Raw genomic sequence first — 17,394 nt, forward strand, 5'->3', positions numbered from 1 at the left:
AAGAAAACTCATGGTTTTTATTATCAAACCATTTTCTTCTAAAATTTCTCAACCAGCATCTACATTTGTCAGCCAGGCACCACAGGGCCTGGGTTAACATGCTCCAGTCCCCATCCGCCAACCGCGGCCACCGCAGTCCAAGAAGACCGGTGAGGACCCAAGACCTGGAGTTGCGAATCTGAACTCTCATCCCATGAATCACGCAGAATCACGGTTTCAAACCCCAGATTCAGCTGGTTCCCTCCCAACGCTCTCTGCAAGGGACCACGGGGGGCTTGTTTCTCCGACGTTTTCTACACGTTGAATAGCTTGTCTCTCGGTTCGCGATAGCTGGGCCGCACGCCCCCAAGTCAGAGGAGGTCACGGGGGTTCACCACCTCGCTAACACCCTTCAATTTGAAGAGCTTTCAAAATATAACAATGCCCACTGACGCCGGGATGAACTTAATCAGCCTGTCTGGGATATAGGGCCCGGCACGGTATTTAGTACAACCAACCCCTAAGGTAGTACTAACGAGCACCAGGTGGTACTGCCTCCCCGGCCAATCGGGAGCACCACACAGGCGAGCGGGCAGGGACCCTGGGCCACTCTGCGTTCCCACCTGCCCCGTGCCTCTGACGCACTACGCTCCGCGCAGGCGCACAGCGCAGCGGCCGGCCCGGGTCCGCGCGTGCGCATCGCCCGCGTTTCTGCCGCGGCAAGGTCTCCCGGCGGGAGGGCTCATTGCGCGCGGCGAGCTCCGCCTTCCAGCCGGGCGGGGGGCGTGGGCATGGAGCCGGCCGCCGTTGCCTAGCCCCGGACCCGCGCCGCTGCCTGGGGCGCCCCGAGGTCTCCGTCGGGTGGACCGGGCGCGGCCTGCCGCTGCGCGGATGGCCCTGCTCGCAGTCCTCCTGGTCCTCTTCCTGACCGCCGGTGGGAGGTGCCAGGAGCAAGCCCAGACCACCGACTGGAGGGCCACCCTGAAGACCATCCGGAACGGCGTTCACAAGATTGACATGTATCTGAACGCCGCCTTGGACCTCCTGGGAGGCGAGGACGGGCTCTGCCAGTATAAGTGCAGTGACGGTGAGGGGGACTCCAGGCCCTGCGGGGCCCATGCTTTCGGGGCTGTTGGGGGGACTGGGGTCGTGGAAGTGTGAGATGCCCGGCGAACCTTGTCGATGCCTTTCTGGCCCTGGTTTGCAAAAACGTAAGCACCGCTAGGATCTTGCCGTTCTTGTGATTGAGCAACCTGCTGATAAGTTCACACCATTGCTTTTAGAATGTGAGAGGTCTCCGGAGAGTACTCTCCATTCTGTTTCATTGCATCTGAAATATATATATATATATATATATATATTTTGCAATTGCATGATGACGATTGCCTAAGACCTTAGTGACATACGCTTCATGGGGATGGAGTGAAACAGACTGATTTTAGAGCCTTTAAATTAGCTGACTATGCAAAACATACGGAGAATTTTCAAGTCATGCTGTTTTATGATAACTTTTTCAAGAATTGGTTTAAGTTTTAAAGCTACAGAAAATAAATTGCGACCTTTGTACAGACTTTGGTGTACTTTATTATTGAGAAAGAGTTCCGATTGACTCTTCTAGAACGGTTCTATCAATACTTGACGGGAATTTTCTTTCCTTAGATGTCAGTGACCTGCCTTCTCATTGTTGGTTGCTATTAATATTATTCTTTTGATTTACTTTTTCATATTTTTAAGCTTGAATTCTGTTTGAATCTGAGGACTTGTTTGGTGTCATTGTTGGTGATAACTTGGTATTTCAGGCAGAGATCTTTCTTTTGAAGCCCTTGACTTTTTTGAATGCCTAAATGCTATAATAGTTCAGATGAGGTACTTGGGCTTCTTTTTTGAAATTCAGAATGCTAAGAGTAATTGGGAGACCATGTTTCCCATATATGTGGACAAGTGTGGGGCCTAGTTAATATCATGTTTGGCAGCTCAAAGTAAAAGGCAACTCGGTGACTTTAGTGGTAAAACTGAACATAGGTGAATTTAAAGGGACTGTCATGTGAAAGCATGATGTAACATGCAGTCATAATTTCTGCTTTTCTGTTAATGCAGGTAAAGAATGAATTATATGTTGTAAGCTATGAACTGCTAAATATTCCTTCTTAAATGTATGCCTGAATGCTACTACCAGTATTCGATCAGGAAAGGTGTTTTTGTCCTTTTAGAGCTTGTTAGGAGGAATAAGAGAGTAGCTTGAAGATCAAATGGTTGCTTTTCTGGAGACAGACGTCACCGTTTTACTTAGTCATCCCCATTCATTAAACAAATATTTGAGTGCCTGGTTTATGGCAGGTGTTCCACCAACTGGAGATTTGGCAGGGAACAAAACCGACAGAAAAATGGGAAAATGGGAAATAAAACCTACAGAATCCGTGTCCATGGCGCTTACATTCTGGTTCGGAGAGACAGTAAACTGAAGACTAAGTAAAATCAGCCAGGTCTGCAGTGTGTGGAGGTCTGAAGTGTGCCAGCACTTCCAGAATAGTGCAGCAAGGAGCCAACGGTGGTGGTTCTGGGAGGCGGTTAGTTTACTCTTTTAAACGGGTTCATGGAAGGCCTCACTAATGAGATACTACTTTAGAAGAAGTCTGAAATGGTGAAGGTGACACCGTGATGAGCTAGGGAAAGAACAATCCAGGCAGAGGCAACAACCAGCATAAAGCACCAGAACTGAAGGGCCAGGCAAGGATGACTGTGTAGGTTTTGGCCTGAGCCAAAGGAAGGATGTAGCTGCCATTTACTGAGAGAGGAAAAGTTGGAAGGATCAGTCTTCATAAACTGATTATGAGTAAGGGTTCTAGAGTTTATTTTATTACATTTAAAATGTCTCTGAAGTTAAACGGATGCTATTCTTTTTCTTTTAACTTGTTGTGTATTGGAGTATAGCTGATTAACAATGTTGCCATAGATTGAGGTGGACAGTAAAGGGACTCAGCCATACATGTACATGTATCCATTCTCCCCCAAACTCCCCTCCCATCCTGGCTGCCACATAACACTGAGCAGAGTTCCCTACGCTGTATAGCAAGACCTTGTTGGTTAGACATTTTAAACATAGCGATGTGTATATGACCATCCCAAACTCCCTAACTATTCCTTCACCCTGCCCTTTCCCTCAGCAACCATATATTGTTCTCTAAGTCTGTGAATCCATTTCTGTTTTGTAAATAAGTTCATTTGTATAATTTCTTTTTAGATTTCACGTATAAGGGGTGTCTGATTCTCCTTATCTGTCTGACTTCACTCAGTGTGACAATCTCTAGGATCCATGGATACTATTCTTATTAAAAATATTGTTTTAATCTTCCCTTTTACTTACACCTCTTCCACAGCCTCACTAAATTTACCCTTTAGAGCAAAGTTTCCAGCATAAAAAACACAAATGAACTTGAGAATTTAGGAAATGGTATGTTTCAGTGAAAATCTTTTTGTGTCTTAGTAAGTACTGTCTGCTCATATAGGACTCATAGGTTCCAAATCACCAAATTAATAATTTTGACATAATGAAAATTGTTCTTTAATTGCTGTTACTTGAGAAGTCTCCCTGGAACAGTGTTTCAACCTTTCCTATATTTTGAAGTGTTGAGTGACCTTATCAGAACCAAATAGAAACAGACAAATCTCAAAACTGGAGGAGCATGGTAATTAAGGGATGTAGCAATAAAGGACATGGCAGCCCACTGCAGCGTTCTTGCCTGGAGAATCCCGTGGACAGAGGAGCCTGGTGGGCTGCTGTCCATGGGGTCGCACAGAGTCGGACTGAAGCGATTTAGCAGCAGCAGCAGCAATAAAGAAGTCAAGGAAGCCTTTAAAAAAAAAAACCAAAAACTTAATGACAGAAGAGGTGTTGAATTAAAGGGCACAGATTTGTTGCATTCATCTATCTTTGCTCTGTGGAAGGAGAAGCTGTATGAAGACTTTCTTCCCCTGGCCATCCTCCCTGGGGTGGGAACAAGGCTTTATTGAGAGTGAAATAAAGTAACTTAGGGGAGAAAACTTAATGGCCACTATTTTTTTTTAACTTTTTTCTCCTTGACAGCAGAGAGGATTGAGGGGAAAAAAAATTTCCAATTTCCTTTGAAATATAGAAAATAAAAATTGGCTTGTAAAGTGTTTTTAATTATGAGTAAGCCATTAATTCATTCAGTGATTAATGTCTTAACAGGATCCCTTTGGCTGTTGTACTGAGAATAAAAAGAATCAAGGGAAATGGAGGGCAGGGAGCAAGAATGGAGGTAGAGTGGCAAGTGCAGGAATTCAGACCAAAAATGGTGGTCCTTTTGTTCCGGTTGGTAGGAATAAAAGTGGTGAGAAGTGGTTGGATTTTGGATATATTTTGAAGGAAGAGCTTAAAAGGTTTACTAATAGCTTAGAAGGAGGGTGTGAGTAGAGTAAAAAAGGATTCCAGAGTTGTTAGTCTTGAGTAATTGTGAGGATGGAGTTGATGTTAACTGAAAGGGGGGATATCATGGAAAAGATAGTTTTGTGATTCATTAGGAAAATAATAGCATATTTGTATGCTTTTGAGAATGACTAGTAGAGAGTAAAAACACTAATGAGGAAAAGAGAAAAGAGAATTACTGGAGTTACAGCCTTTGGTAAATGAGAGGAGTGAGTTCTAGTACATAAATTGATTGGCCAGGAGCAGTGATGGCGTTTCTCTGTTAATTGCAGCAAAGGTGTAGGATACGGGCGCACATGCCGGTTGGGGTAATGTGCACGTTCTCTTCTCATTCCTTGGTTTTCTCAGTGAAGTAGGAATAGAGGTGATGTGCTGAGTGAGAAGGTGGGAATGAAAATGTTGGTTCTTGTTGTTTAGTCGGTCAGTGATGTCCGATTTCTTTTTCAACCCCGTGGACTGTAGGCCACCAGGCTCCTCTGTCCATAGGGGTTTCCTAGGAAGAATACTGCAGTGGGTTGCCATTTCCCCAGGAAGTATTGGAGATTGAGGAAAATAGGAGAGTGAGTATACTAGGGGGAAAAAGTGGCATTAGGGCTTTTTGGAGATTAATAATCAGAAATTTAAATTCTCAAGTGTTTGAGAAAACAGGTTGGAGTTCTGTACTGTGCTTCCTGCAAAATGCAGTAGTAAGAGCTTTCTGAGACCCAGTAGCCTTCCCCTTATGCCTCTCATCTGCTTCAGTGTCTTTCAGGTGAAAGACATTGGTCTGTTGAAAATATTTAAACCAAATTAAGAAACATATGTAGAAAAGAACTACCTTTGTCTTAGTCCAGGTGGATCTTTAGATTTCAACTGCCCATGCAGATGATAAAATGGAAAGCATTAAGATAAGAGCAGTTGTTGAGTTAAAAAATGAGGTCAGTGAATAGTATTTGCGTGTAGTTGTGCGAAGTGGGTTTGGTTTGTTTTTAAAACTCTTATTCATAGCCCATTTTCCCTTTAGCTTTCTGTACACAAATGCTGAGAAATTATACTTTGTAATTTCTGCTTATGTATTTTAGGAGACAGTGACCACAACACACTATGGATTTTTGGTTTGACTCATGTTGTTTCTTCTGCTGTTGAGTTTTTACTTGTGCTGTGTATTAGTCTACTCAGGTTGATGTAATGAAATACCACAGACTGGGTGATGTAAACCACAGGAGATTATTTCTTACAGTTCTGAAGGCTAAAAAGTCCGAGATCAAGGTTGAGCCAACCCTTCTCTATGGTGAGGGCCCTCTTCCTGGCTTGCAGACCTCGGCCTTCATGCATGGTGGGGGCGGGGAGTGCAGGAAAGCAAGTTCTCTGGGCCTCTTCTTAAAAGGGTACCAATCCCGTCAGGAGGCCCCTACCCTTGTGACCTCATCTAAACATAATTACCTCCCAAAGAACCTATCACCAAATGCATTGATAGGGCTGCAGCATATAAATTTGGGTGTGGGGAAACACAGTTTAATTACTAGCACTTAGTAAAAACTGGCACCCAGTAGAAGTGCTAAGTACTTTTAATGTTCAGCAGCTTCTAATACCATTTATAACAACATTTAAAATAGTATTAATACAGTTGTAATCTTGGTATCCATATCGAATTAACCTTTTTTTCTTTTTCTTAAACTCTTCTCTATTTATTTAAAATTTTTAAAATTTTATATTTGCGTATAGTTGCTTTACAGTGTTATGTTAGTTTCAGGTATATAGCAGAGCTATTTAGTTATTGTTTTTCAGTCGCTAAGTCGTGTCTGGCTCTTTGCCACCGCGTGAACTGCAGTCTGCGGGCTTCTCTGTCCATCACTGTCTCCCTGAGATTCCCCGAACTCATGTGCATTGAGTCAGTCAGGGTCTTTTCCAGTGAGTCAGCTCTTTGCATCAGGTGACCAAAGTATTGGAGCTTCAGCTTCAGCACCAGTCCTTCCAATGAATATTCAGGGTTGATTTCCTTTAGAACTGACTGGATCTCCTTGTAGTCCAAGGGACTCTCAAGTCTTCTCTAGCACCACAGTTTGAAAGTGTCAGTTCTTCGGTGCTCAGCCTTCTTTATGGTCCAACTCTCACATCCATGTTTATTTATACAGGTACATATATCTATTCTTTTTCAGATTCTTTTCCCATATAGATTATTACACAGAATTGAGTGGAGTTCCCTGTGTTGTACCATAGGTGTGGGTTGATTATTTTATATAGTAGTATGTATATGTAAATCCCCAACCACCTAGTGTATCCCTCCCCCTACACCTTTTCCATTTGGTAACCATAAGTGTGTTTTCTAAGTCTGTAAGTATTTCTGTTTTGGAATAGATTGATTTGTACCATTCTTTTAGATTTCAGATATAAGTGACATCGGAGAAGACAATGGCACCCCACTCCAGTACTCTTGCCTGGAAAACCCCATGGATGGAGGAGCCTGGAAGGCTGCAGTCCATGGGGTCGCTGAGGGTCAGATACAACTGAGTGACTTCACTTTCACTTTTCACTTTCATGCATTGGAGAAGGAAATGGCAACCCACTCCAGTGTTCTTGCCTGGAGAATCCCAGGGACGGGGGAGCCTGGTGGGCTGCCGTCTATGGGGTCGTACAGAGTCGGACACGACTGAAGCGACTTAGCAGCAGCAGCAGCAGCAGAAGTGATATGTCTTTCTCTGTCTTACTTCACTTAGTATGATAGTCTCTAGGGCCATCCATGTTGCTGCAAATGGCATTATTTCATCCTTTTTTATGGCCGTGGAAAATGCCATTGTATTTACGTACCACATCTTTATCCATTCATCTGTTGATAGACATTCAGGTTGTTTCTCAATGGTAAAGAATAGGCCTGCAATTCAGGAGATGCCAGTTCTGTCCCTGGGTTGGGAAGATCCCCTGGAGGAGGAAATGGCAACCCACTCCAGTATTCTTGCCTGGGAAATCCCATGGACAGAGGAGCCTGACAGACTACAGTCTCTGGGGTCTCAAAGAATCCCAGACGACTGAGCGACTAACACACACAGTAGTTATGGAGGTTTGTGTGCAATGGAGCAGTGACTGAGGTTCGTAAGATACAGTTCTTGCCCTGTAGATTTTAACCTAAAAATATAAGCATTAGAACGTGCAGGAAAATAGGTTGGATTTATGTTTCATACATATGGACCCAGTCTGGCCTGTAAGCTCTGGAATAGAAGTCCAGAATAAGGATTTATATGTGTGTATGGTGTAGAATCACAAATAAACTGTCAGAACACTTTATGAACTGCCATCTATGTGTACATCTATACATTTGTACATATTTTGCTTGAGAAGTAAAAATAATTTGGTAGACAAATCAACATTTTTAAGGCTCATCCAATTTAACACATATTCACTTATGTCAGCATCAAACAGTAAATATTTCCAAGGCTAGTCCAGCATATTGTAAACTGTGTATTTTCTAACATATTTGAGAATTAATTTTTATAACATTTGTATTTTATAGGATCTAAGCCTTTCCCACGTTATGGATATAAACCCTCCCCACCGAATGGATGTGGCTCCCCACTGTTTGGTGTTCATGTAAATATTATTCTTTATTTGTAAGTTTTTATGATTGGTAGTCTTTGTAACACTTGATAAACCATCAGTGTGTTCTCAGGTTCAGAAATAATTTTCTTTGTTATAATAGTGATCTTCTATAGCTAAAACACAATAAGTTCTAATGGAACTAAATAATGTAAAAGTCATGTTTTGTTTTTTCTAATCCTGTAGATGTTAATACCATTTAAATGATATTTCCTTTATGTCACAAATATGATTGAAAAGTTTGGAGTATAGAAGTAACACTACTTAGGATGAAAAAGTATAGGAAAGCATAGGATTGTCTGGGTTGAAACCAGACTGAGTGGGATAGCTGTGTGTTTGTTATAAGGGAGGCTGAATCTGAGCCAATGTTATGGGAAGAAAATGTTTTGTGAAAGTGATTCCTGGACACAAAGGTTTTGCATATAAAATTACTTTAAATAAAAGGAATAATAGTATCTTTAGGGAATTGGCGAACACTTAAAGATTAAACATAAAAACCAAAAAAAAAAATTCAGTTGTAGGAGCTTAGACGTTATCAGTGACATTTCGTAAAAAGGACATTGTATTGAGAATCTGCCTGCAAGGCAGGAGACCCAGGTTCAATCTCTGGGTCAGAAGATCCCCTGGAGGAGGGCATGGCTATCCACTCTAGTATTCTTGCCTGGAGAACCTCATGGACAGTGGAGCCTGACGGGCTACAGTCCATGGGGTCACAAAGAGTAGGATACGACTGAGTAACACTAACACTGTATTAAGGGAGGAGGTACAAACTACTTTGGAATGGCCAAAAGTCATACTTGTGTAGCCCCTGAAAAAAATCTTCTAAAGTTCCTATCTTTATCTTTTTGTTTTTAAAATTATGTTTTATGTCTTGGAAATTGTTTGCTATCAGCAGATGACTGCAGATACTCTAAGATGGCAAAATAGGGAGCTTTGGGGCACGGTTTCGAGGGAGAGGATGCAGTAACCTGGGGGGTGCAAGTGAGAGTAATGGAGAGAGATTTAACCTGAAGAACATTTGGAGGCAGAAACAAATTTTGAAAATTATCTATACAACAGTATTGTCTTTGATTTCTAAGTCTCTTTGAATGTACTACTTCAGAGAAAGGTTGAATTTCATCAACAATAATCCATCCAAATATCGCTTTCAGCTTAACATTGGCATCCCTTCCCTGACAAAGTGCTGCAACCAACATGACCGGTGCTATGAGACCTGCGGCAAAAGCAAAAACGACTGTGATGAGGCGTTTCAGTCTTGCCTGTCCAAGATTTGCAGAGATGTGCAGAAAACACTGGGGCTGGCTCAGCACGTGCAGGGTAAGGCTGATTTCATGCCATGGGGGTGAGCATGTGTTAGTATCAGATTCAGAGAAGGCAGTAGCACCCCACTCCAGTACTCTTGCCTGGAAAACCCCATGGACGGAGGAGCCTGGTGGGCTGCAGTCCATGGGGTCACGAAGAGTCGGACATGACTGAGCGACTTCCCTTTCACTTTTCACTTTCATGCATTGGAGAAGGAAATGGCAACCCACTCCAGTGTTCTTTCCTGGAGAATCCCAGGGACGGGGGAGCCTGGTGGGCTGCCGTCTATGGGGTCGCACAGAGTCGGACACGACTGAAGCGACTTAGCGGCAGCAGCAGTATCAGATTTACTGACAGAAATCTCTCACTCTGTATTACCTTATCTGTTGTGACACAGTCCTATCAATTTCCCGAGATGATTTTGTCATCTAAAATGATTTACAGTCATGAAGCAAAAAGTGGTAGGGAACCTTGGGAGCAGGGTGTGTGAGACGGTGAAGAATTCATCCAAGATCTTGTGCCCTGTAGTACAGTCCTAATTATCCAGAGCCTGAAGTTCGAAACTCTGGATCCAGTGAAGTTCCCAGTATAGCACAGTGGATTTGGAGTAGGAAGTTCCAAAGATTTGCATCTTAACTCTGTCTCTGTGTTGGGAAGGTTCTCAAAACCCACCCCCAGGCTCAGTGATTTGCTAAGTGGACTCATGGGGCTCAGCATGGAGTCCTATTCATGGTGATGGTTATTGCAGAGTCAGCAAAGATGACTGGGTGTTTCAGTATCCTCATTTATAGAATGAGAATGATAATACCCATCTTGTAGAGTTGTCATAAGGGTAAAATGAGCTATTTGTAGAAATACACATTGCTGTACAAAGCAGTAGTTAACAAGATTTTTTTTTCCCCTACTGACAAGCCAAAGAATATACCATACACTGAAATAACAAGAGGAAGGGCAATAAGAGGCAGGAAAGGAAATTGCCATTTTTAAGCACTTTCCATAAGATACTGTGCTAGATACTTGAGACATGTTTTCATTGATGTTCACAGAAACCCAAAGTACTAGTTGGCATTATGCCCCTTTCTAAAGGAAGGAAACTGAGGTTCAGAAAGAAGTAACTTGTCCCAAGTTACATACATCTGTCTACTCCAGTATTCCCCAAGTCTCACAGGTATCTTGGATTTTGAAATCCTATTATTAGTAATAACTAGAAAGTAATAAGAAGGAGGAAATCTCTGTTCCAAGTGAAGCTTGAACTCACTCTCTCTGGATCCCTTTAAATGCTTTTGGCTAAGGTAAACTAGTTGTCCAGCTGAAGCACAGATACATGTCATTTCTGCTTTCTGACCAAAGGATATACTAATGTTAAATGATGAAACCGATTTCCTTGTAATTTCCTATTTAATAATCATAACCTTTACACTCTGCAGTTAGTTGTATTCCTTAATGGCGCAGTCTTTTGGAAACTTTGAAAATGCCAAGAATTTGTAATGAAAAGTTTCTTTCTTAACCTGAATGTTGGAAACTAGAAGTATTTGAATAACTAAAAATCACTCTGTGCCACGTCTCTGTAAGTATATTAAGATAATCTTGGACTTCCCTGATGGTGCGGTGGATAAGAATCCGCCTGCCAATCCAGGAGACACAGGTTCGGTCCCTGGTCTGGGAAGATCCCACATGCCATGGAGCAATGAAGCCCACGTGCCACAGCTAGAGCCTGTGTTCTAGAGCCCGCGAGCCACAACTGCTGAAACCCGCTTGCCCTAGAGCCCATTCTGGGCTACAAGAGAAGTCACTGCAGTGAGCAAAGGCCATGCACCACCACAAAGCGTAGCCCCCACTCCCTGAGACTCGAGAAAGTCGGTGAACAAAAATGAAGACCCAGTGCAGCCAAGAAAATTTTTTAAAAAATGTTAAAAAATAGATCATCTTACCTGGGTGTTCTAGGTTTCTTAGAATAAGAAAAGTTAAATCTATTGTCTTTTCTTACAGTCTTTCAAAAAATTAAGAATTCCCACCAGAGGAAAAACACCTTCGATTCCTGTGTCTCCTCTCCCTAGCCACATTTGGATATTGGTCAAAGAGAGAGACTGAGGTCCATTTACTTTAAGCCTCTTAAATGTGTGACCATTAAAAGCTATTGGCTTATAATTAAATGTTTTGAGGTTTCTCCATTTTTAACCTTCACTTTTTTCTGCACCTAAAAGTCACTCCTTAAAGAGCAAACTGAAGAGTGTCATCAGGCTTCTCTGTTAATGGTATTTTTCAGATACCAGGGAAACTAACAGATAAGCTTATCAGTGCTACTGAGAGAGACTCATTGTCTGGTACAAAAAGTTGGGTTGAATAGTTGCATGCAAAGAAAACATACAGGTGAAGAGGCTGAAATGAAAAGTCTTTGTATGTACGTTTATGTGACTAGTTTGCGAGCGCTTGGGAAGATGTTCACCTAAAATAGATTTAAGCGCCCACCAAGGCCGTGCCTGACACTGGGCTGAAACGTGTAATATATGTGACGAGTGAGTGATGCTTTGCAGTTGCCCAGCAGTGATGGCACTTTCTTACTTTGCAGCCTGTGAAACCACTGTGGAGCTCTTGTTTGACAGCGTCATACACTTAGGCTGTAAGCCGTACTTGGACAGCCAACGAGCCGCATGTAGGTGTCGCTACGAAGAAAAAACCGATCTTTGAAGAAGATGCTGACAAGTGGTGACAGCAGATGAGGACAGAAGAACATAACCCTTGACAAAGAGCTAATGTCTTTACAGCCTGAAGTTGCCTTATTTTTGTGACAGGATTATTTTAAGACCTTACTCTGACATTAAAGCTTCAAGCTACAGAGACAAATGCAGGTTATCTTCCCAGACATTGCTGCCTTAGTGTGCCGCATTGCCGTGACCGGTCACAGAACGCGGTGCGTGGTAAGGGGGGCATTTTTTAAAGAAAGAGTATGACTCAGTTTTCACAACTGTATTTACCAAAAAATAAGGTCAAACGTGAAATTCATGATAAGGTATGTTCAACATCATCTTATTTGGAAATATGGTGAACTCTTCACTTAGAAGTATGTTTGTTTTCTGTAAAATTTAAAATATACATATATGCCCAGAAGGATCTGACTTTTATTTTTGCTCTTTTAATTAACACATACTATACAGTTTTTCCATAGCCCACTGAAACATAATGAATAAGCCACATTTCCATGAATGATGGGACTAGTCACAAGCACAAGGGCATGTCTGTTTCTCTTGTAAAATTGGAACCATCTGCTGGGACCTCTTAGGAAGCAAAACTAGTATATCTAGGTATTAATATAATGTGCCTACAAGATGACATGAACAAAATTCAGAAGCGTAGCCATTCCCATTTTATGAACCACTCATGACAAATGCCGTATTTTGCTATAATTTGCCTATTGGAGAAAAGATGGATTCAGTAAGACAAAATGACGAGTTGTTTAACACACATCAGAGCAATATAATCTATTATGCTTTGGTATTTACTCCTTAGTACTTGCTTTTCATAATAGATTTGGGGATATTTTTTAAAATACTGTAAACCTTTTACTAATACTGGCCTTAACAAAATTGTTCTTGATATTGTTGGGTTTTTTTTTCTTTTAAGTCTTTAACTTTGGAATCAAAAGAGATGGAAAACAAGATACAAAAAACTGTCTTTTATAGAGCTCAATTTGTGCTGAAAATTATTAATGCATATTTAAGAGCAAATCCCAGAACTTTAGCTGCCTCTGAAAAAATCTCTTCAGCCCCTTGGGAACTTCAGCTGTGTCTCTCTACCATTCTTTGCTTACCACTGGCTGTTGACTTTCCCTAGCGCAAGCTGTGTATGTCTTCTGGGTAACCTGTGGCCAAAGTTATTAAGATAAACCGCTTGGAAAGTCAGAGAAAGACAATACCAGGGGAAATGGTTCTTTTTAAATCACTAAATCTTTTTAAATCATTGAGAAGAACTAAAATATGTTTTGGAAAAAGACCACATTTCCTAACTTGGAATATATGTCATTGCTAAGAACTTGATACTCCCCCAACTGAGATGATGGCGCTCTTCTGCTAACAGATGTCCTCTGTTAAACAAAGCAAATGTGTGCCTCAGGGCTAAGTAAGCAAACTAGACTCCAGTCAGCAATATTTGACCGGGTAGCTTTAAACTTAAAATAGATTCATGGATTTTCTTGGCAACCTTGGCTTTCTCAAGAGGACAAAGTCAGAATGTCTTTGTAAAATATTTAATTCATTATCATAAATGTACAGATATCAGTAGAAGCAGCTTTTATGTTCAGATTTTTAAAAACTTGTCTAGGAATAATTTTAGGTTTACCAAAAAGTTGCAAAGATAGTATAGAGGCTTCTCATATACACTTTATCCCTGATGTTAACTAAGGCGCCAACATTGGTTGGTTCTGTTAATGCAACTCTAGACTTTATTTGAAGAAGGCAATGGCATCCCACTCCAGTACTCTTGCCTGGAAAATCCCATGGATGGAGGAGCCTGGAAGGCTGCAGTCCATGAGGTCGCTGAGGGTTGGACACGACTGAGTGACTTCACTTTCACTTTTCACTTTTCTGCATTGGAGACGGAAATGGCAACCCACTCCAGTGTTCTTGCCTGGAGAATCCCAGGGACAGGGAGCCCGATGGGCTGCCGTCTATGGGGTCGCGCAGAGTCGGACACGACTGAAGTGACGTAGCAGCAGCAGACTTTATTTGACTTGCACTAGTTTTTCCACTAATGGCATTTTTCTTTTCCAGGATCCACTCTAGGATACCACACTGCGGTTAGTCATCATGTCTAATTAGCCTCTAGTCTGTGATGGTTCCTCTGTCTTTCCTTGTTTTCCTTGACAGTTTTGAGAAGTACCAGTCGGGTGTCCTGTAGAATGTCCCTCAATTTGGGTTAGTCTTTCCTTGTGTTTGGACTAGGGTTATAGATTTTTAGGAAGAAAACCAAGAGTTGACCAGTTCTTCTCATCAAATCATACTGGTAGTTGATTGTTACCAGCTCGTTAGGTTAACTCTAGACATTTGGTTAAGGTAGTAGTTGTTAGTTTTCTCCACTCTGAAGTTACTATTTTTCCCTTCCTATGCTTCTGTTCTTTGGAAACCAGTCACCAAGTACTGGCTGTGGTAGGTGGGGGATGGGCAAGATCACATTCCACATTTTGATAGGGGATTATATCTAGATATACTACTTGAAATTCTTGTTAATCTCCCCCTCACCCACTTATTATTCAGTTATTTGTATTAGTATGGATTCATGCTTATTTCTTTTGTACTCTGGGTAATAGATACAAATCCTTTCAGCTTGGCTGTTGGGAATTAGGTCAGGTTGACTCTGTATGTGTTTGACCTGCACCCTCCTTTTAACTTTTGAGCATCTCCATACTTTCTAGCCAGAAAGTAGGAAAGTTGCTTCAGGCTCATCTTCTATATTCCCCACCCCAGCCCTAGAATCAGCATCTTTTCAAAGGTTACTTTGATTGAAGAATGGTTTCCAGTGGCATGTAGAAACCAAGATCTGGACAGTGGATAGCTTGTTTCTACTAGGGTGTCACTGCTTCGAGACCCTCCCACCAAACAGAGCTAGGAAATATATGTATACTAACCAATGTACATATCTGTAATTACTTATGTGTATATATATTAAGCTGTCTTCACTTGAATTCTGTACAACAGGGCATATATTTAAGTTTTAAGGATGGTATTTTCCTTATCTACAGAACACATTAATGAAAAAACAAAATCACATGCCAAAAACCTAGCTTTTAGCAGGTCTTTGCATGACATATATTGATATTTTAAAATAATAAAACTATATTGCCTTCAAACAATGCCTGTCTTTTTAAAGTCTTTTGACTCACCTCTTCCAGGGACAGATATGGCTGTACTCATTTCATAGTTGGAGAAACCGAGGTACAAAGAAGTTGCAATGAAGACAATTAAAAGACGAGGGCAAAAGCAAATTAAACCCATCTTCTTGAACAGGCTTTCTTCAGTGACCCCCCAGAATAGTCTAGACTAGTAGGACTAATTAAAAGGTTGTTTTGTTAGCTTATAACTACTTCTCCCTAAAGTAAAAATGTGCTATTTCTGTCAGTATGGATAGAAGCACAAGATTGTCAGGTCAAAATGATCATTATTTTATGTACAAAACAGGAATAACATCTACCAAAGTGAAGATAATGGAGTCTTTCTGTAAAAACAACTCTCTTTTGTAGACTGGCTTTATTAACTTTAGGGAGTAGAATGAGACCGATTAGGTAAGGACCCTTCCACACAGATAACGTTGCATTGGCCACAGTTCACAGACACTACCTGCAGTGCATCCAAGCCTTGCAGAACACCTGGCTCTGATGCTTGAAACAGCCCCCTCAGTTTGCTGTTTTTCCTCAGAGTGTTGGTTCAACCAGTATACGAAACAGAACTAAATGAAGAGTTACCAATCAAAATACCTGAAACTAGACCAACAGTGTCATCTTTGCATTCAGGCTGCAGTGATGTTATGCTTGGTTTGGTCTCAGGCTTAATTTGGTTTCCGAAACACCCTTCAGTCTCCTTGCTGACTGCTTAACAATGCTTGTCTTTGTTGGCTCTCAAATGTTGGAATCAGAATTATAAAAATTCGGTATAGGAAAAAACAAGGTTTAGTGGGGATAAACACTGAAAAAAGAAAGCCCACGTTTTAAGTTTTAGAATTCTCTCTGAATTTAACTTTAGCCCATATATTTCATTCCTTGGATAGGTAACAGTTGACTAAGAGCTTCAGTTTCAGTAAATTCCATAAAAGTGACTATTATAATGGCAAGAATCAAGCCATCCTGTCAGGTAACTTTTGGTCTTTAGTATATCTTAATTATTTTAATAATATGGATATGCTATGAGTTCTTTTTTTTCATTCTTTGAGAAGGACCAGATTGCTCGGTAGAATTCTAATCCGTCTGTGTCTCAAATGAGAGCATGCTGCAGAGTCACTGGAGGGCTTGTTAAAATAAACTCCTGGACCCCACCTGCAGTTTCTCATCCATAATGTCTACACAGGTCCCAAGAGTTTGCATTTCTAGTATGTTCCCAGATGATGTGGACACTGCTGGTTCGGAGGCCATAGTTTGAGAACTGTCTAGATAATCTTCAGCAGCTAAAAATAACACCGACCAAAAGCTTATTGTGGGCTGGGTACTATTCTAGGAGTTTGGCAGTTTCTGTCTTAACTATTGAATTAATTTGGTCCCCATTTTAAAGAGAAGAATGTGAAGCTGCGAGTGGTTAAACTGCCTTAATTGTCCAAAGCCTCACAGCCAATAAACTGATGGAGCAAGGATTAGAACCTTGGCAGCCTATTTCCCAATCACAGACACCCTTTTTCATGGGGTTAGGGTGAGGGGATAGCTATTGCTTTAAAAGGCTAAAATTTAGCACTTACAATTTTGAAATGGCTATCCTAATACTTTATACTTACATTTCCTAAGGTAAATAAATCTTTAAAATATATCACCCCATATGCTCTAAAGGCAATACAGTATTCTGAGATAACAAACATCTGGGGGGAAAATTTAATTGCTTTCATCTGTTCCTTTCAGGTAAATGGAAGGTTAGCCAATTGGAGTTCCACTTCTATATAAGGAGTATTTTTAGGGCTCAAGTAGAGGAGACCATGAAAAGTAGGCTGAAGAACAGGAAGCTCTGGTGGTCAGATAACTCATTCAAATTGGGTAAAGTCCAGAGTACAAATGCTGAAATTATGAATCTCATTCAATGGGTAAATATTTATTGAGTACCTTCTACATCCTAAGCAACTTCCTGGTAATAGTCAAACCAAAAGAAAGCCAAGTCTACTTTCAATATGCTTAAGATGGTGGCAATAAAAATTTACTGAGCTTTTCACAAGCCAGGCACTGTTCTAAATACAGTAATTTAACTCAATTGTCTCAACCAGCTTATGAGGGACATACTGATACTCCATGTCTTCACTGCACTAGGAACAAAGTGATTTCAGAAATATTTTATACCTACAATAAAACGAACAGTAAATGGCATGGAAGGAAAGTTATGACCAACCTAGACAGCATATTAAAAAGCAGAGAC

The 17,394-nt window shown here is 41.2% G+C and overlaps 1 protein-coding gene across 1 annotated transcript; it reads left to right on the forward strand.

Annotated features, from left to right (window-relative positions):
* The first annotated feature begins 650 nt into the window (after positions 1–650).
* Positions 651–15,143, forward strand: PLA2G12A (phospholipase A2 group XIIA). The gene is made up of 4 exons (XM_027543848.1): positions 651–1,066; positions 7,914–7,990; positions 9,148–9,313; positions 11,868–15,143. The coding sequence occupies exons 1-4, from the start codon at positions 871–873 to the stop codon at positions 11,984–11,986; spliced, it is 558 nt and encodes a 185-aa protein (XP_027399649.1). The 5' UTR covers positions 651–870; the 3' UTR covers positions 11,987–15,143.
* Positions 15,144–17,394: the final 2,251 nt, after the last annotated feature.

This window comes from Bos indicus x Bos taurus, chromosome 6 (genome assembly GCF_003369695.1).
Source record: "Bos indicus x Bos taurus breed Angus x Brahman F1 hybrid chromosome 6, Bos_hybrid_MaternalHap_v2.0, whole genome shotgun sequence".
In the NCBI taxonomy this organism is placed as follows: Eukaryota; Metazoa; Chordata; class Mammalia; order Artiodactyla; family Bovidae; genus Bos; species Bos indicus x Bos taurus.

Bases quoted from the DNA above. Each gene is read 5' to 3' on its own strand.
- PLA2G12A (XM_027543848.1), top strand. From the start codon at position 871: ATGGCCCTGCTCGCAGTCCTCCTGGTCCTCTTCCTGACCGCCGGTGGG. The intron at 7,991-9,147 runs GTAAATATTATT...TATCGCTTTCAG, and splicing joins CCCCACTGTTTGGTGTTCAT to CTTAACATTGGCATCCCTTC. The intron at 9,314-11,867 runs GTAAGGCTGATT...CTTACTTTGCAG, and splicing joins GCTGGCTCAGCACGTGCAGG to CCTGTGAAACCACTGTGGAG.